General features: G+C 37.6%; 1 protein-coding gene across 5 annotated transcripts in view; it reads right to left on the reverse strand.

Moving 5' to 3' along the window:
- Positions 1-377: 377 nt before the first annotated feature.
- The window catches only part of Mapk8 (mitogen-activated protein kinase 8), a 74,085-nt gene continuing 48,237 nt past the window's right edge, over positions 378-26,225 (reverse strand). Inside the window, exons 4-12 of one of the 5 annotated variants that reach the window (XM_021203480.1) lie at positions 25,288-25,346; positions 25,047-25,185; positions 16,031-16,196; positions 13,401-13,472; positions 11,975-12,157; positions 9,461-9,585; positions 8,864-8,927; positions 6,181-6,258; positions 378-4,833 (exon numbers count right to left, since the gene is read on the reverse strand). In XM_021203480.1, the coding sequence (XP_021059139.1) occupies positions 4,688-4,833; positions 6,181-6,258; positions 8,864-8,927; positions 9,461-9,585; positions 11,975-12,157; positions 13,401-13,472; positions 16,031-16,196; positions 25,047-25,185; positions 25,288-25,346 (1,032 nt within the window). In that variant the 3' untranslated portion in view covers positions 378-4,687. Of the gene's footprint in view, positions 4,839-6,180; positions 6,259-8,863; positions 8,928-9,460; positions 9,586-11,974; positions 12,158-13,400; positions 13,473-13,831; positions 13,904-16,030; positions 16,197-25,046; positions 25,186-25,287; positions 25,347-26,225 lie in introns of all 5 variants that reach the window. The other 4 variants (XM_021203479.2, XM_021203482.2, XM_021203481.2 and 1 more) reach the window with 4 other exon arrangements.

Here is a 26,225-nt window from a genome sequence, read left to right on the forward strand (position 1 = left end):
ATTGGCAGTGATGAGAACCTGTGGACAGAACAGATACAACTGGCTCCATGTTCAAACCTCCTACCTTTTTCTTGGACAGACTCAGGTATGATACTGATTTTTGCCAATAGGCCATGATGGCTGCTGTCTCATGCAGTTACTAGGTCAAAGGACATTGAAGCAAAGTGTCTTTCTTAAAGTTCCTCTAATGACTTCAAACACAAGAACAGTAAGCCTAGAGCAAGCCATACACCACCAGTTAAGACTGGGAAGACAATGTGTATAAAATCCAAACCTAAGGTACCTGCCCTACTAACAACCTTACCTCAGTCCATAGGAAACCCTAAAACCACCAGGAAAAACACAATTTTGTTTTGCTTTCAATGAAGAACTCTTACTTTCATACCACTTTTTCTTTTTTATTTAAAATATTATAACCAATTGACATACTAGATAACACTGTTTACATCCAGTGGTGCATGTTTAATGATTAGGGCATGAACGAGTAAACCACAGTAATGATCTCAGCATTCCCTACAAAGTGCCCCATTTTGTTTTGTCTAGAGAGAAGAGAGGAGAGCACACGGAAGGGGAGGGATGAAGAAGGAATGACATGTACAGGGAAGGAAAAAAAAATCTAATTATCATCCTATATTTTGAGGTTTAAAACCTTATTAACAGGGTAAACCGTAATGAGAGAACAGACATCACAGTCCAGGCGGACAGCTACTTCAGTTTAACTTCATCATTCCACTATAAGATTAACAGCTTCTCAAAAATATACCAAATATTGGGCCTACAAAAGTAATTTATTTCTTCGTAAAATTTACTAAGATTTACTCCTTTTGTAAAATGTAAAGCATGGACTGATATCTGGAGCAGGTTTTTCTTACAAAAACAGTGATGATGTCAATAAGCATATGTAGCACAACTTCCCAGACACAGTGGAAGACTACACGGGACTGTCTCTTACTGATGCAAGGTTTGCACTTCACATACTTACTGGTATTTTGTGAACAGTGGCTATAAAGTATTCAACGCACATTTATAATTTACACTCAGTAAAGGTCTAACAGTAAGGGCAACAGCTTACTTGGGAAAGCATAGAAAATCAGTGTGAGGTAGTTCAATAAAAACCTAGTTTAATTTTAAGTCATTGTGAGAATAGGACATTGTGCAAAACTAATCCACAGGTAATATTTCTCAGGAGTTTCAGTAATGAAGAGACTCTAAACCAGAAGTGCCCAGAAAGTTGCTTACTAGACTCCTCTTAAGAGCACTTTGCCTAAGAGCAGTTACTTTGAAATTAATTAGGACACAATTTTCCTATCTTACCCCAAACCACACATTTCTGCTTCAATGCCCTTATCTCTTTCATCTTTCGTGCGATTAGGACAAATGTGCCTCCTGTGGTTCACAGGAAACACCCAAGAGATCAGTAGAAACACGATGCACACTAGAATATGCACACTAGAATGCAACAGGCCACAAGGCAATGCTGAAGAGGGCTACGGGTGAGAGACGGTGCTGGGTATTCTACTCACTGGTAAGACTTACTGGGGTCACGGGGCATCATGCATCCACTCTACACTAATGAGTGACTAATGAACAACACTCACAAACTACAACAGTATTTCTGAAAATATACTATGTTGTTGGTTTTTTTTTCAATCTCAAAATGCTGTGCAGGCTAGTGCTGAGGCAACACTGATGGTTGTCTTCATGTGTGCGGCAGAAACTGGCCAATAATGTAAACCAAGTTCTTTTCGTAACTCAGGAAACAGCTTCCCTTGCCTACTGCTCATCCCATCCTGTCAGTGTCCTTTCTGCCTCCAAGTCTTAGGGTAATGAAGTGAGACGAGCTCAGAACTGAGGGATATAGGCTGACAGGCAAGCTTTGTACACAACCAGCTTCTCTGTATTGGTGGGGACTGCTGCTTCTCTTACAAGCCAGGTGTGAACACACCGGGCCTTTGCTTCTGGTGTGCACTCTTCTGAGATTTGGCAATCAGCAGCATGGCATGACACAGTAAAAACCACTTAGTAAACAGCATTAAAGAGTGAGATGCTCTATTTATAACAAAGCAATCCCAACACCATGGTCATCTTACAGATGGTCACTATGGATTAGTGGGTATGACAACTGTAACCAGGAAGACATGTAGGAAGAATAAGGCTCTCTTTCCTAAACCATCAAGTGGAATGCTAATTCTCAGCTAGACAACTTTTAGACAGTAAGACAATGGGTATCGTAAGTATATATAATTGAAAAGTCAAATTATAGGGTGGTGTAACAAGTACTGATAGACAGAAATGTTATTTGTAATTTCGTAAAAAAATATTTAAGATGCTTTAAGACTCTAGAAGTACCAGTAGGATTTATGTTAGCAGATTTAAACACAGTGGTGTGTGTGTGTGTGAACAGTGGACCTTAATGTGTGGGCACATGTTTAACAATTGCTTTTAGGTATACTCTGTTAGGTATTTCAGCTTACATTAAGCATTGAAAGCTTGTTTTTTGCTTTTTGCTTTTTTAATTCAACTGAAACATGATTGCTGGCAAGTGGGAGCTGGCAATTACAACAGATGAGACAATGAGAACAACTGGTATTCCTTACTTAACCGAAATCTGAATGAAGAAGAAGAAGATGGCTTCTCAGCAATCAAACAAAAACATAGAAAACTTAACTACAGCATATCGGCTGGTAAGTGCAATAGTGACACATTTTATCACGGCAAAAACAAAACCAGTTAGCTGTGAAACTAATATAAAATAAGAACACACTCATGCTCCAATTTCTGCTAAAATCCTGACTTCAACCTTATATTTCTACAACCCAAGAGGCATAACAGTCTCAAATTCATACTTGTCTAATAAAATTAATGCACCATGTTGTACATATAGAAAAGGAATCACTAAAAGATGGGAGGCTAGAAATCATGATAAACTTGCTATGTTTAAAAGTATGTAAAAAAAGGTAATATCTTAATCTTAAGTATTGCACATTAACAATGACTTAAAATAGCTTACTTGAAAGTAATTGTACACTAAATGTTTTTAAAAACAAAACAAAACAAAAAACCAAAAAATAAAACAAAACAAAACAAAACCAAACAAACCTGCTAAGCAACCTTTCAGAAATCTGCCAAGCTGTGCCTGCTCTTACTGCTGTTGGTTGTGAGCTCCAAGGGGCTCCCGGCTCCTTCCTACAACCTTGCAGCTCATGAAGTATGCATTTCCCAGTTCATTACATGAAATCCCTCTTGTTCCAGATAATACCAAAGGTGCCTGGGCATTATAGACATCATTTCAGAAATAATGAGACCTTGATGACATTTTACTTAGGAAAATTCAGTTACAGAGAGAGGATTCTGCAGATATAAAATGTAAACAGTTAACACACACTTGTCAGGAGCAGCACCATCCTTACACTACTCAACGTCCACACTGGAAATCAGATATTAAAAAAAAAAAAATCAAAGACTCAGATTAAAGAACCACCACTATGCCTGCTCTGCTCACTGTGAAGAAACAGTCCTTAGAAAATGACATCCTACATATGGCTGTGTGCTACTATTTTCAGATGAACGGTATATTGCTCATTTAAACATCACCTACACAAGTTTAAGTAGGCTTTGGAACCTCCTGACAGCTAGTAGAAACAGGATAATGCTACAGGTAGAATCAAATGGCCAGAAACACCACAAACTGGTGCTCCACAGAGTGACCCGCTAAGGAACAGGAACTGGGAAAGGTCCAGAGGCCAGAAGCTGTACAAAAGGGAAAGTCCAGGCTCTTGGCCAATGCTAGGACCTACAGCCTGAGGAGATTAACTCAGTGTATTCAGAAGCAGGCTCATAGCTAGTACAGGGGAAGCATCTGTTGATCTCCACTGAAATGTATATTCATGAAGTATCCTCTTAACTTTGTGTGATCAAAAGCTTTAAGCATGCCACAGATGATCAGAATATACCACATTCCTTAAGTTTTTGTTGGGTTGGTGTAGGGAGATTCAAAATGTAGAAGGATGTGCCCAACATCTTTAAAGACATGCTCTGAGTTATTCTGCCATTTAGATAAGAAGGTGTTTGCTAAAATTTAGGTAAGGTTGCCTACCAATTGTATTAACTAAGTTGGGATTGGCAAGTAGCAAATATTGGAGGTTTCTTGACACGTTCATCATTTACAGTAGTTATTCCTGAATATAACTGGCTACAGGTTATTTTCCCTTATTCCTCTGGGGTTATTTCATTGATAAGCACATAACCCTGAAGGATAGCATCATGAACAAACATCTGAAATAAATTCTAATAAAAAACTTATAAACATCTTAAATAATTCATGATATATGCAAGTCACCACATAATAGTTGCTTTGATAAACAAAAATCTTACAAATTCAGTAAAAAAATCAGCAGCATAAGATAAAGCAAATATGCAAAATTTAAACCATGATAAAATAATTAGGTTTACATTATACAGTTAATTACAGCAAAAATACAATACAGTTTTGTTGCTGTTTAAAAACACAACTTAAGTTTTAAATTACAACACTTGAAATTAAAAAAAATAAACTACTTTACTACAAAATGAATTCTACATTTTCTGAAAAATCACTCAAAAATATGACCACTGAATTGTTTTTAAAGCAGTTCTATCAATGACTAACCAATTCCCCATCCCCCCCACCCACCCAAGGCCCAAGTAGTCATCTACAGCAGCCCAGAGGTCCAGCTGATGCTTCTAGACTGCTGTCTGTATCCGAGGCCAAAGTCGGATCTGTGGACATTGAAGACATGTCATTGACAGACGGCGAAGACGATGGATGCTGAGAGCCATTGATCATTGCTGCACCTGTGCTATGAGAAACAAAACAGCAAACCAGTTGCAGAGAGAGTTGCAGACCGGGCTGCCTGGACTGTGCTGCCTACCTCCAGTGTCAATAGACTTCTCCTGGGCTTACGGGTTGCTGAATCATATTGAACCCAACACTAATGTTCTCTTATGCACATAAACTACGAAGGGAGAATTGTGAAAATGTCTAGAAATCTATACTTGTTTTCTTTCCATAATGCATTTTTAAGTTTAAGACAAGAAGCTAAAATCCAAGTAACATGGAGAATGGCCATACAGCAAGATCCATAAATGGGCCTCAGGGTGTGTTCCAAAAGAGTTCAGAGTATATACAAAACTGCTTACACTTCATTTTGTTGGAGAGAAGATCTCTAAGATCCAAGTAACTAAAAAAAGTCTGAGAACTAAAATAGTATAGAACGTTACTTTTGATAGTCTCACAAAAACCACAGTGTTCAAGTGATACTCCTGGTCCATCTGACAAAGCAGAAGTCAACACAGAAGAACAGAATCTGATCAGGAGGGACCTGAAGCAAGTGTGCCGGTCTACAAGAGATTGTATCACTTACCAGGGTAACCAAAACAGCCTAGTTAGGTAAATTCAGGCATACTTTGACCCTAGTAAATACCAGGCAAATACAAATACAGACTTACTAAACAGAGAGAAAATGCTTTTCTCTGTGAAAAAGCAGTATCGAACAAGCATTTCATGCATTTAAAAAAATGAAACACCTCAAAAAACAGGAAAACCTTATGGAAAGACAGAAATCCTTTTAGGGGTAAGCTTCATTCAGAGGGAAGAAGATGTTAAAGCATCTCAACAAGATGTAGCAACTTCCAAGCCATAAGCTAACTAAATAAGGGTCGTTTAGAAGTACAAGAACCTAAGTTCTCAAAAATACATATACAGAACAAAAACAGTGTGCAGTGCTCAGGGCACCAAGATGCTAAAGCAAACCAGGTAGGAACTCTGCTGACATGATTGTCACCCTTCTGTACAGTGATGAGCAGAACACTGAGAGACAAGAGGTCCTCAGAAGCTTGTATTCAGGTGTGACTAATGTACTAAAGAGAACGTCAGAACGTGATGGCACACACAGCAAATTTAGCAAATTTTGTGGAGAAGCTTTTATCTATTCCAACTGAAGACTTTTCAAAGCAAAGAATAAGGAACTCTAAGGGATTTTTCTTATTATTTCTTAACATGGCTGTGGTGCCAATGGATTTCACATTTAACTACCAAACTGTATGAGCATGGGAAGAACTGCACATTCCAGGCCTCTGAAGATTGTAACACAAGATGCAAATCACAATCACAACCATAACCAGGTTTATATTGTAACCAACCTAAAGGAGATGGCTGCCCTCTTATGACTCCATTCTTAGTTCGTTCCTCCAAATCCATTACCTCCTTGTATATCAGTTCTGAAAAAGAAGAGGAAGAGTGACTCTCAGGTATGTGTACTTAAGTCAAAGCTTAAATCTGTTAGGTGCCATCAAGCTGGGTTCTTGCAATGATAGCAATGGCAGAGGATCTGAGTGTCATAGGTGTTAGCAATTAATTCACTGATCTTCAACCAGACTATGTTGAAGCTAAGCTCTCTGCTCGAATTGTCCCAGCTGGTTAAAGGGCAGCTGTTGTCAGAAGCCAGCCCCTGCCTTGAGTGTATCAGCCACACAGCACTCTGCCTTACAGACCCTTGTTTAATTCTGTCAAAGTGAGGGCTGAGGTCCATGCTTATCTTCCTTCTACTTCCTGGGGTTTGTCCTAATGCAACAAGGTTATAATTAGAAAGATTTATAAGCAAAGCAGCATTTACAGTTAGAGTGGGACAGAAGGGCATTTTTACTGAAGGAAAGGCAGCAGCAGCTTCAGCTCCGTCCAAGTGGCTACAGCAGGTGTCAGCATCAACACCCTTCCTAGGACTCGTGTATGTCAGCAGATCGTTGCCCAACAGATTTGACAGAGGAAAGACATAGGGCACAATGTATCCCAATACCCTGCTCTTGCTTGTGATTCTGACTTGTTTGGTACCATTATCTATCACTTTTGAGTTACATACTCTTTGAAAAATTACATACAAGTAATTCTGTGAAAAAATATAAAGAATGTCTCAAACATTTGTATAATTCCTAAAGTTCAAGGTATTTTTGTCTTGTTTTGTTTATACAGTACCCCTTGCTGGAGACCAGGAATGGATGGCACATACCTATAATTCTAGTACTTGGGAGACTGAGGCAGGAAGATCACAAGTTTGATGCTAGTCTGGGATACACACATACTTTTATTTCAATATTCTTACCACATAAAAAGCATTATCAAAAAGCGGAATACTAAGAACCAATCAACCACCTAACCGATAGATAGAAAATTTCTTTTTCATCTGAACAGGAAATAATAAAAAAAAATACAAATGGACAATAAATGTACGGAAAAATAATCAACATCCCACATGTCATCAGGGACACACAAAAATAGTACCAAGATTCTATCCAACATCAGTCGAGATGACTACCATCTATCAAGAAAGCCAATAGTAACAAATGCTGGCAAAGATGTGGGAAAAAAAAAGGAACCTTCATACATATTAGAGTAAAAATGTAAATTATAATAGTCACTATAGAAATTACTGGTTCCTCAAAAAAAATCCTAAAATGCAGAATTCCATTAAAGGCACCTAAGGCAGACAATAGCAGAGACATCTGCATACCCATTTCTAGTGTGGTACTATCCACAGCAGTAAATACACTATTAGCATACATGGCCATCAAAAAAAAAAAAACGGAGAAAATGTGGTAAAATTGGGTGTGGTGACACAGTCTTTAATCCCAGCACTCTAGAGACAGGAAGTGCTCGGGAAGTTTGGCATTAGTCTGCACTACATAGGGAGTTCCAGGCCATCCAGGCAGACCTAGCTTTTTTGAGATACTGTCTCTAACAACAACATCAACAAAACAACAACAAGTTGCTTATGTGTATGCAAATTAGTTTTAGCCAGCTATAAACAAGAATGAAATTATGTCATTTGCCAGAAAATGGATAGAACTAGAGATTATCAAGTTAAATAAAATAAATTTGACTCAGAAAGATAAATATGTTTTCTTTCCAATGTGGAACCTGGGTTTGACAATATAAATATACATGACACAAACACATACAAGGGCTGATTAGGAGGTGAAAAGGGACCAGAGAGAAAATAAGGGAGGCCATGAGAGAGTAACAGGAGGTTGGCACGAACAATGTAGAGGTGATGTCTGTATCTGAAGATGTTATAGTGAAACCTGTTACACTGTACACTGAAATAATAAAAAGCATATTTATGTATGGCCATATTAATAAAATAGAAAAAAAACAGATCTGATGTTCAAAGATGATAATTTAAGCCACTCTACTGGTTAGAGTGGGTGTGGATTAATACTCTTGTATCATGCTGACAGAAGCAGAAACTACAATTTCTTTAATAAAAAAATCAGGAAGTAACTAAAATTTAAAATTTGGTCCAGCATATAACCTTTTTGGACTACTGTCTTAATTCTATGAAATACGTGCACATAAACACATGGCTACAGTAACAGACTGTGTGAAGGTCCACCTTCAGTGTTTCTCAAAACGGGGCTGGACACAGACTGGGACACAAGTTTCCCTACAGTTCACCACTTGCCAGCTATTAAAGTGTGAAGGTAGCTGTGTGGACCAATAGGGTCTGTCACCTTCAAGATATATGGGTACATCAACAAACAGGTATGTACAGTACACTGAGAATACAAGCACCAGTGATCTTATAGATGGGACACCCCAAACATGGCTGTTGGAACAAGGAAGAAAACACTAACACACCTATAACCGAGGTAGAAATTTTCAAAATTAAGGAAGGAAACTGACTTTCTCCTTTTGTAAGACAAATAAACAAAAACTTATTACTAAATATAAGTTATGAAAACAGAAAGCAACACTAATTTCTGTAACATGAAGAAGTCACTGAGGAAAGCCAGAGGCTCCTTCAGTGTCTGAGGTCCTGGTAAGCATTACCTTTCCACTCCTCGATTGTGTGCTCCCTTTCATCTAACTGCTTGTCAGGGATCTTTGGTGGCGGCTGAAAGACACAAGTCAATAACAACTGAGATAGTTTACTGAAGTATATATTCAGTTAACTATTTGAAATATCAGCTAGATATACGACTTGAATCATGAGACAAAGGTCAATCAATTATCATTAACTTTAACTTTCTGGAGAGTAGTTCTGTAAGATTCCTTTCTAAGTAATAAGCTGTTTAGTCTTTTTTCTTTTATCTCAAAATTTAAAACTGTCACATTTTACCTATATTTCAGAAATCTGCTCTGCTTTAAGTACAAAACATTGTTTCCTATCTAAGAATGCACCCACAGGCATCCTAGGCTCGTCTAATCGACTGTGAGTTCAACAGAGTGAGAAACAGTGGGAGGTTCCTGGACTATGGTGATGGCTTGGACAGATGCTCACTAACCTAGTTTTCTTTAGGAAAATCTAGGCAAACACCAACACCATCTGTGTCCATTTTTACCTAAAATGACAAGTTCTCTTTGAACTTAATTTCACTCTCAGCTCTAAGGTTGGAGTATGCTTCCAACATGAAGAAAGGAACTTACGGCTTCTGCTTCTGAAGGGTCATACCAGACATTGATGTATGGGTGCTGGAGAGCTTCATCTACGGAGATCCTTTTGGATGCGTCTATTACTAGCATTTTGGATAACAAATCTCTTGCCTGACTGGCTGCAAAAATAATGATATTAATATACACCAGTTCATGAGATTATTCAGCCATGCACAGTAGGATGTTGAGATTAGATTTATTTTAGAAAATTCATCTTTGCCAAGCATGTGGTGGTACATATGCTTGTCATTGTTAAGCTGAGGATGTGGAGGCAAGAGGATCACAATTTCCAGGCGAGCTTGGTTTATATAAATTGAACCAAACCAAACTAAACCAAGACAAAACAAATCCTATGGTTTTGAAAAGATGCTTTTGTTACTTATTTTTATGAGTACTAAAAAAGATTTATTACAGGTTTTGTTTGTTTTGGAACTTGCTGTGTAACTACGCTAGCCCTGAACTGGTCTCTGCCTCCCAAATGCTGAAATTAAAGGTGCTTACCATTACTGCCCACCTTGATTTTTTTTTAAAATTATTTTATTAGATATTTTCTTCATTTACATTTCAAACGATATGCCGAATGTCCCCTATACCCTCCCCCCACCTTGCTCCCCTACCAACCCACTCCCACTTCTTGGCCCTGGCATTCCCCTATATGGGGCATATAAAGTTTGCAAGACCAAGGGGCCTCTCTTCACAATGATGACTGACTAGGCCATCTTCTGCTACATATGCAGCTAGAGACACGAGCTCTGGGGGGACTGGTTAGTTCATATTGTTGTTCCACCTACAGGGTTGCAGCCCCCTTCAGCTCCTTGAGTAGTTTCTCTAGCTCCTCCATTGGGGACCCTGTGTTCTATCCTATAGATGACTGTGGGCATCCACTTCTGTATTTGCCAGGCACTGGCATAGCCTCACAAGAGATAGCTATATCAGGGTTCTTTCAGCAAAATCTTGCTGTTATATTCAATAGTGTCTGGGTTTGGTGGCTGATTATGGGATGGACCCCCGGGTGGGGCAGTCTCTGGATGGTCCATCCTTTCGTCATAGCTCCAAACTTTGTCTCTGCAACTTCTTCCATGGGTATTTTATTCCCTATTTTGGGGAGGAATGAAGTATCCACGTGTTGGTCTTCATTCTTGATTTTCTTGTGTTTTGGAGATTGTATCTTGAATATTCTAGGTTTCTGGGCTAATATCCACTTATCAGTAGGTGCTTATCAAGTGAGTTCTTTTGTGATTGGGTTACCTCACTCAGGATGATATCCTCCAGATACATCCATTTGCCTAAGAATTTCATAAATTCATTGTTTTTAATAGCTGAGTAGTACATTGTGTAAATGTACCACATTTTCTGTATCCATTCCTCTGTTGAGGGACATCTGGGTTCTTTCCAACTTTTGGCTAATATAAATAGCTGCCCACCTTGATTTATTATTGCCCTTCCAGTTATGTGTACATGTGTGTACAGAGGGAAGGGGCAGGTGTATGTGTGTGCACATGAGTGCAGGTGCCCAGGGAGGCCAGAGAGGGCATTGGATATTCTGGAGCTGGATTTGTGAGTGGTTGTGAACTGCTTTACATGGAGGGTAGGAATTGAACTTAGGTCCTCCACAAGAGCAGCAAATAATCCCTCTAGCCCCTGTTTTTTTGTTTTTTTGTTTTGTGTTTTAAAGACCGGGTCATGCTATGTACCCTGGGCTAGCCTGGAACTTACTAGGTAGCCCAAGATTATCTCAAACTCCTAACAATCTATCAGACACAGCTTCCCAAGTGCTAGGTTTACATTGGGAACCACCACACCTAAAGAATAATTTTTCTATAAAACCAGGGCACATACATGATTTATAAAATACAATTTTTTTTTTCTTTTTTAAAGTAAGGTCAGGGCTGGGGAGATGGCTCAGTGGTTAGGAGCACTGACTGCTCTTCCAAAGGTTCTGAGTTCAAATCCTAGCAAACACATGGTGACTCACAACCACCTGTAATGAGATCTGACGCCTTCTTCTGGTGTGTCTGAAGACAGCAACAGTGTACTTATGTATAATAATAAACAAATCTTGGGCTGGAGAGATGGCTCAGCGGTTAAGAGTACTGACTGCTCTTCCAGAGGTCCTGAGTTCAATTCCCAGCATCCACATGGTGGCTCACAAACCATCTGTAATGGGATCTGAGGGACAGTGTATCACATACATAAAATAAATAAAAAACAAACAAACAAACAACCACAAATCTTTAAAAAAAGAAAAAAAGTAGGATCTTCATTATGTAGCCCTGGTTGGCCCTGAACTCAGAAATCTTCCTGTTCCTGCTCCCCAAGTATGAAGACTAAAGGCAAGTATCACCATATTCAGCTAAAATGCAAAAATCAGAAACAAAAGAACAAAACCTTTATATGTTCTACTAGTAGACATAATTTTGAGTTAGATCCTCTAAGAATATGACTAAACATTCTTCCTATACATGTATATCCAAAACAGAGTTTAGTGCATACAATTATACAACTTACCTTTAAGTTTGTTATGCTCTGAGTCAGCTGGGAAAAGCACATCAGGGAATAGTTTCTCAAAGCTATATCCGGCATATTTAGGCCTGTTTTCAACATAAGTCCTTACTGTTGGTTGTAGTTTCTTCATGAATTCAGGACAAGGTGTTCCGAGCTGTTCAATAACTTTATTCCACTGATCAATATCTATTATCAAGTAGCTAAGAAAAATACTCCATGTATCAAATATTCAACACTTTAATCATATGTACATCACTAAATATAAGAAAATGGAAAATTTAAAAATCCTGAAAAATGTGGCCATTATGTATTTTGTACCTTAAAGCCACCTTACAAAAAGCAATGATTGTAAGTGGATAAAAATGATCAATAAATAAGCTTTGTTAATCTTATTTATTGTGTGTGCAGGTATATATAAACACTAATCTTACCATAAAATGGAGGAATAAACAAGCAAATTGAAAATAAAAATTATAACTAAAAACTATCATTGCTATACATAAACATCGAAATGCAAACTACATAAAATTTTAATATTTAAAAATTTGCCTCCCAGCTCTTAAAAAATGTAAATGCATTTCATAGAGAGTAAGAAATATTTCTAGTCTGCTTTTTTGAGTTCTTTACACTAATAGAAAACACCCAGTTGTGACAAAAATGATAACTTTAATAATAGTAGAATTTTCTTTTGCCATTCTCGGGTATGCCTACGTTAATAACGTTTGTAAAGTTCTGAAATAAATGAACATGATACCAGTATTTCAGTATGCTGTAGACTGGGATTTTCTAGTCTTTATACTCCAAGTCTCCAAAGACTAATGTCCCACACACGTTCTTACTGTCACATGGTGAATATTCTCATTCTACCTAAAATAATTCTGTGTCACTCACTGATCAACACATCACTGTTAACATAACTACTAAAAACTGATGGAACTAAAAGCATGAATCCAACCTAATTACCAACACAAGAAAACTTGCTGACATTCTCAGCATGTTATATTAATGTAATGAGACAACAAGATGACACACAGACAGTAACAGAAAGACATGGGGGAACCAAACCAAAAAACAAACAAACAAACATCAAAACAAACAGTAGCAACAGATAATTCTAAAATTCATGCTACCTTCACAATAGTTAAAGACTTACTCAAGTGTTAGAAACATTAGTGAAAGCCATAACTTTTTATGTTAATCAACTCTAAGCACGCAAGGACCTGTGAATTAACCACACTTGAGCCCTTTTCAGAATTAACATATAAATCAATAAATGAGGAGAAGAAAGTCAGGTAAGAGGTGGTACTCTGGAAATGTAATTTAACAATACTTTGTATCAGGAAGAGACAAAATACATTCTTCTTGACCAGGCTGACACAGTACCATTTTGACCTTTAGAAACTACATTTTAGGCCAAAGATAAGGATACGATCTGTACCTGGGAACAAAACACCACCTTTGATCATTTCTCCCATGATGCACCCAACTGACCAAATGTCAACTGAAAACAAAATGCAATGACATTAACATAAAGATTTTGGTTAAAATAAAAAGAAAAATATATAAACACTAAAAAGACACACACCATATACACTTAAAATTATAGAAAGCAATAGAAAATAAAAATGAATGACAGTGGATGTGCCGATGACCAGCAGAGACTGTATGTCCTGCTGCCAAATGCAGTCTACTAACACGTCAGCTTCTTAGCTCAACCAGTTTTTGAACTATAACAATCACAAACTTTATATCTATTTTAAAACCCGTATTGTACAAATGTATCATATATTTCTTTTCATTAGCAAACAGAAGGAAGTTCAACACCTAGCTAATTAATCTGCTGCAATAGCACAAGGATACAGTCCCTTCCTGGAAAGAGGATTTTGTGGCAAACCATTTCTCCCATAATGCACCCCACAGACCATAAATCCACTATATGTTTGCAGCACAAAAGAAGAAAAAGCAAAGCAAAAGATTGTTAAAATGAAAGAAGCGTAATATGACTGCATCATCTAAAAAATTGCAGAACATCACAAAAAGAAAGGTGGTTTTAATTTCAAATAATGGCATAATTTAAGACACAAAATACTTTTCAAAAAGCTTTGATTCACAAAAGAAAATTATGAAGTATGGCATTTTAATTACATGTCAAATTTTAAAGTGAGAGCTATGCACAGATATTGCATAAATTTAAAAAACATATACATTTTATAACTGAGATTTTGCATGTAATATATGAAGTAGAACCAAACAAAATTTTAAAATAAAAAATAAAATATATAAGGCCATAAAATTATAAAATGAAGATGTACTATTTTGAGGTTTAACTGTGCATTTTGCTCTCTCTTTAAGTTAAATTAAAAAGCATGAACAGAAATAATTTAGCATATTAAAAACAAAGATATCTGTATTTTAATAAAATATTAACCTACTGAAAAGGCTTTGTTTATTCTAAACTAAAAGTAACTTATTCTCTTGGCAACACCATTTTACATTTATATCCACCTCTATCCATGTCTATAAATGGACAGAAAAAAAAACAGCATATCTACCAAGAAACCTTGGTAATCAAGTGTTTTTCATTATCTCTTTTTTACATTTTTTTTTAACTTTGGGTTTAAAAGTTAGTTTTAGTGGAATGCAATATCAAAGTGTCAAAGTGCCTACAGATCTGTGATCTACAGTCTCTTGGCAGAACTCCATATTATAAAACCTGTCTAATTTGCTATCAGGCAGTTTAAAATAGATTACTTACCCCCCCAAACTTCCCAAACTGTTCTGAAATACTCTGCAATAAAACCAAACAGGAAATCTCACCTCTCTTCCCCCTGCCCCACGTGCGTGCGTGTGTGAGTGTGTGTCTGAGAGGAGGATATGTATATGCCACCTCCTGCTGGCTAATACAGTTACGAGTGAGGAAACACAAGATTTGACTTGGTTCCTGGGGAAACAGGCAGGAAAAGCAATGAGAGGATCTATGTGACCCTCATCTAAGAGAAGACATGTCAATTCTTATGACAGCTTCTCTAATTTCTGGTAAGGAGCTATGTCAAGATCATATTTATAGGACATTAACATGTGGTACAATTTCTGTGATAATCAAAAGTTTCACAACAAAAGCAATAGCAATCTGCCTATCAATTCTCAAAACAAAACTTTCAAACCTTATGCTGAGACTTAGAAACAGAAAAACGTGTTTACTTTAAAAACTGATATTTGATATTTAAAGTATTTGTTTTAAATTAGCTCAAAAAAGGTAAGGAAATTAAGCAATCTCCCCAATTTCACTGGTATCATATGGTGCTTAAGTATGTATATAGGTATGTTCAAGATTGACTTAATAGTTTCCTGATTTAAAGTGAATCACTGTTCCAATTTTCATCCTAGAAACATGCCACACTTAAAAAGTTATGGTTTGATTCAATATATCCACAGATAATATATATGCAATCACTTTATGGTGGGGCACAGGCTTTACGCAAACACTAGTGCTTCCCATAAGAGGCTGAGTTATCCATTAGCTTTCCAGAATTGGAAAATGTAGCCCTCAGAGTTTATAGTGAGTGCTACTATTTTTTGCTTGTTTGTTTGTTTTGTATTATTTTGTTTTGTTTTCTGAGACCTGGAACCTGCTTTGTAGACCAGGCTGTCCTCAAACTCACAGAGATCATATGTCTCTGCCTTCTGAGTGCTGAGACTAAAAGTGTGTGCCACCACACCTGGCTTGTGAGTGCTACTGTTAACCCTGGCTAAAGGTGCTGGAGATGAGAGTAAATAAGACAAATATATACTAGAATTATTACTAAGATTAAATAATTAAGAAATACATATTCATGTTTAGATTACAGACAGGCAGAGGGCATGCATCCTAGGTTTAGAACTCTAGGTATTCACATTTGAGATAAGGTCCCCATGTTTTCCCAAACATGCATGGCATTCAAATCCTGAATAGACATTTGAAATGGTAATGAATGCTTAACTGCATGCATTTCAATGTAAGTATATAAAAACTGATAAACAAAATCAGAAGAATATCTCAAAGCGAAAATGTATGCTGACCGTTCTCCTTGTAGCCCATGCCGAGAATGACCTCTGGTGCTCTGTAGTAGCGAGTCACCACGTAAGGCGTCATCATAAAACTCGTTCCTGCAGTCCTCGCCAGTCCAAAATCAAGAATCTTCAAAGTGCAGTCTGATTTGACTACTATATTACTAGGCTTTAAGTCCTTGAAGAAATAAACATTAAAATGATTGCTAAGACAGATACAAAGATTTGTTTTGCTCAACTGAGTTACATAATCTGCAGGACCACTGCAGAGGTTCCTTACAATAGGCAAATTCACCAAGTCAGATTTAAGATCATTTCATTTACATAAACAAATCCAGTACATTATTAATGCTTATTTACTTAAAAACAAAAAATGTATGAACATTTTATTTTCTATTTTGTTTTACTTTTACTTATCTCTGTGAAGTTGAGGAGAGCCTAGTCGAGGACAAAGCAGAAAGGCTGGAAGTTCAATATACACCAGTGTATGTTTAGTTTTTTGTTAAGTTGACACAAGCTAGAGTCATGTAGGAAGAGGAAACAATAGCTGAGAAACTTTCTCTACCAGAATGGCCTGTAGACAACTCTGTGGGTCATTTTCTTAACTAATAATTGATGTGGGATGATCTAACCCATAGATGGTGCCATCCCTGAGCACGTGGTCCTGGCTGTCTTAGAAAACAGGCCAAGATAACCCAGGAGCAAGCCAGTAAACAGCACTCCTCCATGGCATCAGCTTCAGTCTCTAATCCAGGCTCTAGCCTGACTTTCCTCAGAGATGAACTGTTGCATGAAGATGTAAGATGAAATAAGCCCTTTCTTCCTGAGGTTGTTTTTGGTCAGTGTTTTTGCCACAGCAATAGAAAGCAAGTGATGACACACAGCAAGACCCCATCTCAAAATAACAATCAAAAACAATAAAAGTGCTATTATGGTAAGAGTCATAAATTAGCATGTACATTTATTTATATACTAAATTAGTAGCACTAAAAAAAAAAACTCATTTTAGGACTGGAGAGATGGCTCAGTGGTTAAGAGCAAGCACACTGCTCTTCCACAGGTCCTGAGTTCAATTCCCAGCAACCACATGGTGGCTCACAACCATCTGTAATGAGATCTGATGCCCTCTTTTAGTGTGTCTGAGGACAGCTACAATGTACTCACAAACATTAAAAAATAAATAATAAAAACCCTCATTCTAAAGCCACAATAAACTTTATATCACTCTAAATCCACCATGGAGCATTCTGATAATATTTACACAATCCTGACACGATCCAGGTATATGTTATTTGAACACTGACAGCCATAGGTGTTCACTTTTGTGGGGAGGAGACTTTGGGATCAGTCTCAATACACTAGATACTCAGTTCTAAAGAACCAAAGGTGATTATCAGCCTGCCCATTCCTGACTTCCCGCCTATATCACAAACATTTGCTTATAAACCCGTTCACATGTAGCAGACACTAGTCCATAAAATTACTTTCTTCTGATAGTAATAATGTCTTTGTGAAAAACTGCTGCTTGGCTCGAGGCCGAAGGAAATGTGTGCAATACCTATTAAAACGAAGGCAGTGGCATAAATACCCAGGCCTTCACATTCATCATGCTCTTGCCTTTTAGCTTTGACCAACACTCATATCCACAGCACAACCAAACTCTCTAATATGTACAGATGACTAACAGATTAACAGCAAAAGCTAAGGCCCTTAACACAAACATCCCTTTTTAAATACCTACATGCAAGAATGCTTATATGCTGTTTCTAACTTACTCTGACAAGGTAACATGGGTAGGCTTAGAAAACAGACACTAAGGACTTTTGAAGTTAAGCATACTAAAACTACAGGTTATTCCTACAGAAGGTAAAAATGTTATCATTTCTATTCTGGCAAATAGAAAGTTGCTAATATAAAACATAGAAATACCCATGCTTAAGAATAAACACTATAAACTTCAGTATTCCTCCCATGATCGTTGTTACAGATGGAGATTACTGCCTCTTTATACTTGGTGGTTCTATTCCAGAAAAAAACTCAAAATACTTTTTGTTCTGGAATGATTAGGAGCAAATACATTTATAGTTTAAAAGAAACTGTGTATGGAAATAAACTGCCAAGAGTATTTGTCTCTATGAATATTAACTAAAGTTCATTTTTTCTGTATCAATGTTTATCTTTCTACGTATGTCATAACTACTTATAGGAAGAGTGACTTGGAGTTTACATTTATTTGAGCAGATACAGTAGAAATAACATTCTAACCCAACCTCCCCTTCCCCTGCCCCCACTGTCTAAGCCTCTCTCTCTAGTCAGGCAAGATAGCAAAAGTAGACCTAGTAGGTAGAGTGGGAACAGGAGAAGGGCCAGGACATGACCTCCTGCAGATCTTCCCTTGCTTTGGTGATTAGTAACATTGTAGATAGTGGGCATCTCTATAAAGCCAAGTGCCTACCACTACCATGATGTGCCTACATACAGAATGTGAAAAATAAACCTTAGTCATGTTTGGCTACTGAGAGTTTGATATCAGCTTTTGGAGTGGTAGCACACACCTTTGATCCCAGTATTCGAGAGGCAGTGGATCTCTAAGTTTAAGCCAGCCTGGTCTACGGAGTTCCAGGACAATCAGGGATACATGGAGAAACCATGCTTTGAAAAGCAAAAGTTTGATATTATTGTAGCTAAGCCTAGTGTTTTCTGGCTGAAACCCAAGACTCTGGAATTACTATTATCTCTAATATGAAATCTGAAAGGCCCAAATTTTAAGTATTTTTTTAGTATAACTGTCAATACTCAAAAGGTTGTTATAGCTGGGCAGTGGTGGCGCACGCCTTTAATCCCAGCACTTGGGAGGCAGAGGCAGGTAGATTTCTGAGTTTGGGGCCAGCCTGGTCTACCGAGTGAGTTCAGGACAGCCAAGGCTATACAGAGAAACTTTGTCTCGGAAAACCAAAAAAAAAAAAAACAAAAACAAACAAACAAACCAAAAAACCCAAAACAACAACAACAAAACAAAAAACAACAAAAAAAAGGTTGTTATAATTACTTTGATATTTATGCTAAGGAAAACTTTAAGGTAGTCTCAAATCAGTCCAAGAATACAGGGGCCATCATGACAGTTCTTTGATTTGGGGATTTCTGATTTTCAGATTAGGGATGCTCACTGGTAAAGTCTATGTATATATCTAAAATCTAAAATATTTCACAATTTGAAATATCTGGCACCAAGCATTTCAGATCAGACAACCTATGCAAGGACCTAAGATCATGAGTTTGGTTATTGAACAGTACTGAAAGCAGTATCAAAGTGGAAAGAGATCCAAATTATGCAGAGGCAAAATATTTTATGTCATCTGCACAGGACTTCAACTGATTGCTTTTGCAAAGGAAGTTTAATGCAAACTTAACCATAGTCATTTTTACCCCATGTTATCTACAGTTGCTACTGTGATAGAAGGGCAGAGTCTGGTCAGTAGTTGCGTCAGAGGCCATGTCCACAAACAAAAAAACCATTCAGAATATGGTCTTTACATAAAGTACCTTAACCCTTGCTCTATAAGAGGTCAGAAAGCAAGAAAGTCTGCTGGTGGCATGGTCTGCATTAGAAATAACTGACTACTTTAAAAGTAGAAATGAAAGTAACAGTGTCCTCATTTTGGACAAGCTAAATGCTGCTAGAACCCAGAAAAGGGCAACAGATGGTTTAGCTTATCCCTGGACCACACATCATCCTTTTACATGCCTGTCCTTATGACCTGTTTCAGTTCACAGAACTCAAAATAACATGATGCTCACCAGATCTTAAAAATTCTGAACCTGCTCGAGGTAGCACAGTTTCTATTCTTCTACCTCATAGCATGGGAAAAGGATGTCCCTGGAAGTAACCCTGAACCTGACCCGAGGTCTGTAGTAATGCTGCATGGGCCAACACTGCAGACCCTGAGTACGCACTGTGCTTTTTCAAGCCATGAATAGCTTGTTAGAAATCATTGGACATCTTGGAAGCCTGGAAGCTTGAAGGTAGACTCAAGGGACCTTCAAGTAAGTCCAAGAATACATAGACTGTCAGCTAACAAATATGCTTTAAAAAGACATACAATCAAAAGCTTCAAAGGTTACTGATATAATAAACTGAACCACAAATAACAAAACTCAAGTCTGTTGTCAAAATTACTAAGCAACTTACACGGACAGGACAGCAACAAAGAAACTTTGTCCAAAATGTCAACAATAGAAGACACTTGTTCTCCTGTCTTTCAGGGATAGGAAGCAGGTCAAGAAAGCTGAGCACCCCTTCAGTACACAGCCTTCAATACTCACTTGAGATCTATTTAAGGGAGATAAGAGGAAGGAAGACTACCATAGGGAGCAGACAGGTAATGTGGACAACAGCAGGCAAGTTGCACTGTGCAGAAATCAGATTCAGCTCCTCAAGAGGGAACACTCCTACCTCCAGAGGAAGGAACACTTACAATGTCCATCCAGCATAATGTCAAATGCAACTAATAAATCAACATCAGTATTTCTCAATTTTCCAATGAGACTGTTTTGGCTACCCTGGACCCACCTGACTATTCTATAGAAGGAACTTGAGGGGAAGGAAGACAGAGCCAGTTCCTACGCTTCTGGGACCAAAAGATCAACATCTGAATCTGATAGAGATCTGTGGATGCACTGAGTAGGGGTGATGTGTGTCACTTCAAGGCCAGCATGCGAGTCAGGGTCAGGGGATTAAAGGCGTGTGCCATCACTGCCCAGCACAGCAAAGGTGTCTAAGTGCCTATAGGGACCTCTAACTACAGTGCCTGGAAGGAATAAAAGTTTAGATTGCTTCTTAAACCAAGTGAATAATCACAGAATGGCACAGTTAAGGTGAACTGAGGATGGAGGTGCTATGAGGACTAAATGCAATAACTGACAGCTACAGTTATGTCAAAACTTTTGGTAGTTGCTTCAGAAAAAGAAAATATCTGACAGGAACAGCCAGAAATTAGTACCCTAAGACAATGAGAAGAGTGATCCAAGGAGTGGCTTCAATAGGCTCCGTGATGTCTGTTCAGACCCTTGGCTCAGAGATAATTACTCTTCCATGGTCCAAGAGGGACGGCTGCTGGTGACTGTTAGGAAACTCCTCCAGCAAGGACCTGTTTTCAGTGCAGAGGTTAAATGGGAGCCACCAGCTGAGGCTTTTGAAATAAATGTAGCCAACGTAATTTCTCCTTTGTCCACTTTTACTTTGTAGTAGATACCGATCTTAATGAAACTCTCTAATAAGCTTCTTACATGTACAGCTCCACCCTAGTCTCGCACATTTTCCAGCCTAAGATACAGGTCACCACACCAACAGACCTCTCAGTATACCTACTGCTAGCTCAACTTTACTGCTTTAAGAACATTTCTTCAGCCATACTTTATTTTTCCTAACATCATCTAAAATGAGCAAAAGCAGTTAAGTAACAAGAAAGGAAGGAATGCATCTTAACTTTCACTCTGACTAGTAAAATCTTGATACCAAAGTATGATTAAAATCATCTTCACAAACAAACTACAAATGAAATCATTAATGAATCCAGGGGTAAAAAACTCCAACAAATACTAGCATATCAGTTCCAATAGTATACTGGAAAGATTATATATACCATGTCCAAATGGGATCTATCCCAGGAATAAAGAGGACTCTAAATATAAAAATCTATTAATGCAATACAACAGTTAAGGGAAGCAACATACACAGTAATTTAAATTGGTGCATAAAACCTCCGGCTAAGTTTAATACTCTTAATGACAAAAATAAGTAAATAAAGAATAGACAATAAATGGAGAAGAATTCATCTTCTATAGAAAGAGGTCTGGCCTTTGCTCTAATTACAGGTATGGTAATACTTGGAACATCCTGTTAACAGAACCATCTCGTTAATGTGGAGGTTTTGACCATGATAGCCTAACAACATAATTTATGATGAGGGCTTTGGCTTGCAACAATTCCAACCTTTGGAGGAAATGGAGATTCAATGTATTAGCATGAATCAGAGAATGATTCTTGTGGACTAAGGAAAGTGGTATGTTATTGTGACCAAATAAAATACCTAGAAGAGTCTGGGTGAGTGTCTCTTGCTAGTGACACTGTATTGTCATACTCTATAGCCAACAGAACAACTAAAAACTCTATGTTGGAGCCAGACTTCCATAAAGCCTCTTTCTTTGGCTGGTTCTGACTCTTACCATTCAGTTAGGAACATGGTAGAATTGGCAATTTGTAAACAGATGGTCTAAACTCAGGTAATTCTGGGGGCCTTGAGCCTGCGTGCGTGTACCTTGCCTTAGGTATTTGTTACAACAATGAGAAACAGAAAAATACAATGGTGAACGATGAAAAGCTTTCCCTTATTACAACAAGCAAGACTAAAGATGACTATTTTCACTACTGTTCTCTAACATTTTACATTTACATCTAACATTCTAGCTTGGGCAGCAGGGAGATGGAGAAGGTGGCCAAATTGAATAGAAGTAAAACTATGGTGCAAATGACATGATCTTAAAAAAAAAAAAAAAAAAAATCAGTGTCATGAGCACATAAGCGGAGGTCAGAAAGAACACAGTGACATGCTACTTTCTGACAAAGGAAAAACCATGTGAAGGAAGCTACAGCGAGTGCTTATGGACCTTACCAAAACCTCAAAGTTTCGGACACTGAGAGCTGTGAGAAAATAATCCTGCTGTTTCAGCTGCCCAACTGATAGTACTACAGACTAACACAACTTAGGAAATGGGAAGATCTTATGCTTACAAAGCCCTCAAGACAAACAAGCTAGAGTCCTGTAGGAAGCGATAAAACCACCAACCAACTCACTCTTTAGATTTAACGAAATCACTGTCCAATTTTTTTTCCTATAGATGTGAAAAAGCTAATCTCCAAATTCCTATACACTTAAAGCAGTTTTAAAACTACTAAGAAAGGACACAGGATTCATAGTATCCCATTTCAAAGCAGTACAGAGTTACATGTGTAACTGGACAGATGGCTCAGTAGCTAAGCCTTGCAGATGACCTGGGTCTGGCCTCTACCATCCAAATGACAGCTCATTAAATCCTGTAAATTCAGTTCCAGGGGATCCTATCACCTCTGGACTCCATGGGCTCCATACCCACATGATAACACACACACACACACTTAAAAATAATAAAATTTGTAAAAATGTGATTCTAATATAGAGAGAGACAGACATAAAGTCTAATTATATAGAACTGGCAGTCCAGGAATAAAACCAATTTTTCTGACCAGTTGGATTCCATAAGGGTACCAATACAACCTGTCTGAGAGCTTGGACAACTGGATTTCTAAACATGGGAGAATGAAGAGATAGGTCTTGCAATAGACCATATATAAAACATAAATTCAAAATGGACCAAAAACTTACAAAAAGAGGCAATGTTGAATTTATATGACCTCAATTAGCAGTAGATTCTTTGAAAGACACAAGACCACATGAAATAACAAATATTTGATATTTCATAAAAATTAAAACCATTTACATATTAATTAAGACATCATTAGCAAAGTGAAAACAATCTACAGATTTTAAATTATGTCTGGTAATGGTTCTGTATATAGAGAACTGGAATACACACACACACACACACACACACACACACACACACATCTATAAATATAATAAAGAGGCAAGCAACTGATTTAGAAACAAGGGCTTAAAAATACATGTTTTTCAATAACATAGAAATGGCCAACCAACAAATGAAGAGATCCTTGACGACTTTGGTAGCATGAATAAGAATGGGCCCCGTAGGCTCAGATGCTTGAATACTGTGCTCCCAGTTGGTGGAACTATTTGGGAAGAGTGTGTTACTGAAGGTGGGCTTTGAGGTTTCAAAAGCTCCCATCATTCAAGGTAGCTTTCTCTGTGTTGTTGCTGGCAGATAAAGCCCTTGGCTATTGCTCCAGTGTTATGTTTGCCTGCCTGCCTGCCTGTTGCCATGCTCCCCACCCTGACAGTCATGGACTCTCCTTTGGAAACTGTAAGCCCCCAATGAACTCTCTCTTTTATAAGTTGCCTTGGTCATGATGTTTTGTCATGGCAATAGAAGTTATTAAAATAACCATTATTAGTCACTAGGAAAATGTGTATCAAAACCCCAATAAAATACCACTTCATAGCCATTGTGATGACTAAAATAAAACGGTCAGGTACAAAATACTGGCAATGCTGCAGAAAACTTGGACCATTATATATGGATTCTGGGGATGTAAAATTTGGAAAACAGTTTCATGGTTCCTCAAAAAGTGAATACCACATGATTCAGCATTCCTACCCAGAAAGACTAAAGAACAAAGAGCAAATAAATACTTGTACACGAATTTCCATAGCAAAACAGTATTCAACTTAGTTCTACAAAAATTATCTGTAGAATACGATATATGGAATATTATTCATTCATAAAAGGAAATAGTAATATATGATACAGCATAGACACCACAAAAACATTACGCTAAGTCAAAGGAGCCTGACACAAAGGCCATATAGTATATTATTTCATTTATATGAGGTATCTAGGACAGGTAAATCCATTGTCCTGAATTACCAGGCTCTGAGAAGAGAGACAAAATGAAGAGTGACAATTTAAGGGATATAGTATCACTAGAGAAAGGCTGATGAAAGTTTTAGAATTTGACATACATGGTGATTGTACAACACTAATGCATGGACTAAATGCTACTCAATACTTCAGATCGTAATTTGTTTTGTGAATTTCACTTCAATGATTGAAAGGGAAAGATCATGGTGGGCTGCAGAGATGGCTCAATAGTTCTGAGCACTTGCAGAGGACTGAGGTTTGGTTCCCAGTACCACAGGTGTCTATAGCTCCTGTTTCAGTAGATATGATGCCCTCTTCTGGCCTCTGCAGGCACCGCATGCATGCTGTGCACGTAAATACATGCAAGCAAAATAAACAAAATTAAAAAAAAAAAAATCCTTAGAAAATAACATGGTGATATTTTTCTACTAACCCGATGAATAATTCCAGCAGAGTGAAGGTGCTTGATTCCACACAGCATTTGATAGAGAAGGTAGGACATTCTTTCATGATCTAACTCCATCTGAATCACTTGGCAAAGATTTGCATCCATGAGCTCCATGACTATGTAACTTCATGGGTAGAAAAAGATGACAGCTAAAGTGTATAGCAACAATCTACAGATAGGTACTAGCAAAACTTTGTATTAACAGCATTTTAATTACCACACTTACACATCTTGAAATTCTTCTAGGGATTTCTGTGGTGTGAAAACATTCAAAAGGCCAATTATCTGTGGCAAAGCAAAGAAATAAAAACATTAGAAACTACTTTCTAATACTTCATTTGGGAACTGAAAATACATATGTTATAACAATTCACTATCAGTCTAATATCATTCCAGTTTTATACCCAAAGCACAAGTAAACTTATTTATTAAAATTTCATTGCTAGGGAGAACAGAAGAGAGAGAGAGAGAGAGAGAGAGAGAGAGAGAGAGAGAGAGAGAGAGAGAGAGAGAGAGATATCAGGCCAGAAGATCTTTTGTAAAAATAAAAATGAGTAGTATAAAGGTGGAAATACAGAAAAATACCACACTTGTTCAAGCTCATAGGTTCTCTTAAACCAAGTGAACCTTAGGGCTGAGCGCATACTCATACTTCAGGGCACGTTTACTAGGCACACAGAGACTCTGGGTACATTTCCAAGCACTGGAAACAAAAAAGAATAGAATGTATGTAAATGTACAACCCAGGTGGTGGCTACTGAATTTGAGGGTGCTGAGACAGGGGATATGTGCAAGTTTCTATCTTTCTTTCAAGTTTGCTATGAAACTGCCCCAAAAGTCTTAGAAACCAGTAAGTCAACCAAAGGGCTTCACATAATACTTTCTATTTATGAATAGAATTTGTCAACAAATATTAAGTACTTTCTACTAATTCTTATATAACTCAGTAGATCTATGGAATCACAGTCCTTTCCTTTCTCTTGGTTTTCATAACACTTTACTGAGCCTTTTTCTTTTTCTTTTCTTTTTTTGAAGGTTTGTTTCTATTTTGTATATATGAGTCGTTTGTCTGAATGTGTGTGTGTGTGTGTGTGTGTGTGTGTGTGTGTGTGTATATATATTGGATATTTGGTGTTGTGGAGATGAGAAATGGATGCTAGATCA

This window comes from Mus pahari, chromosome 8 (genome assembly GCF_900095145.1).
Source record: "Mus pahari chromosome 8, PAHARI_EIJ_v1.1, whole genome shotgun sequence".
Lineage (NCBI taxonomy): Eukaryota > Metazoa > Chordata > Mammalia > Rodentia > Muridae > Mus > Mus pahari.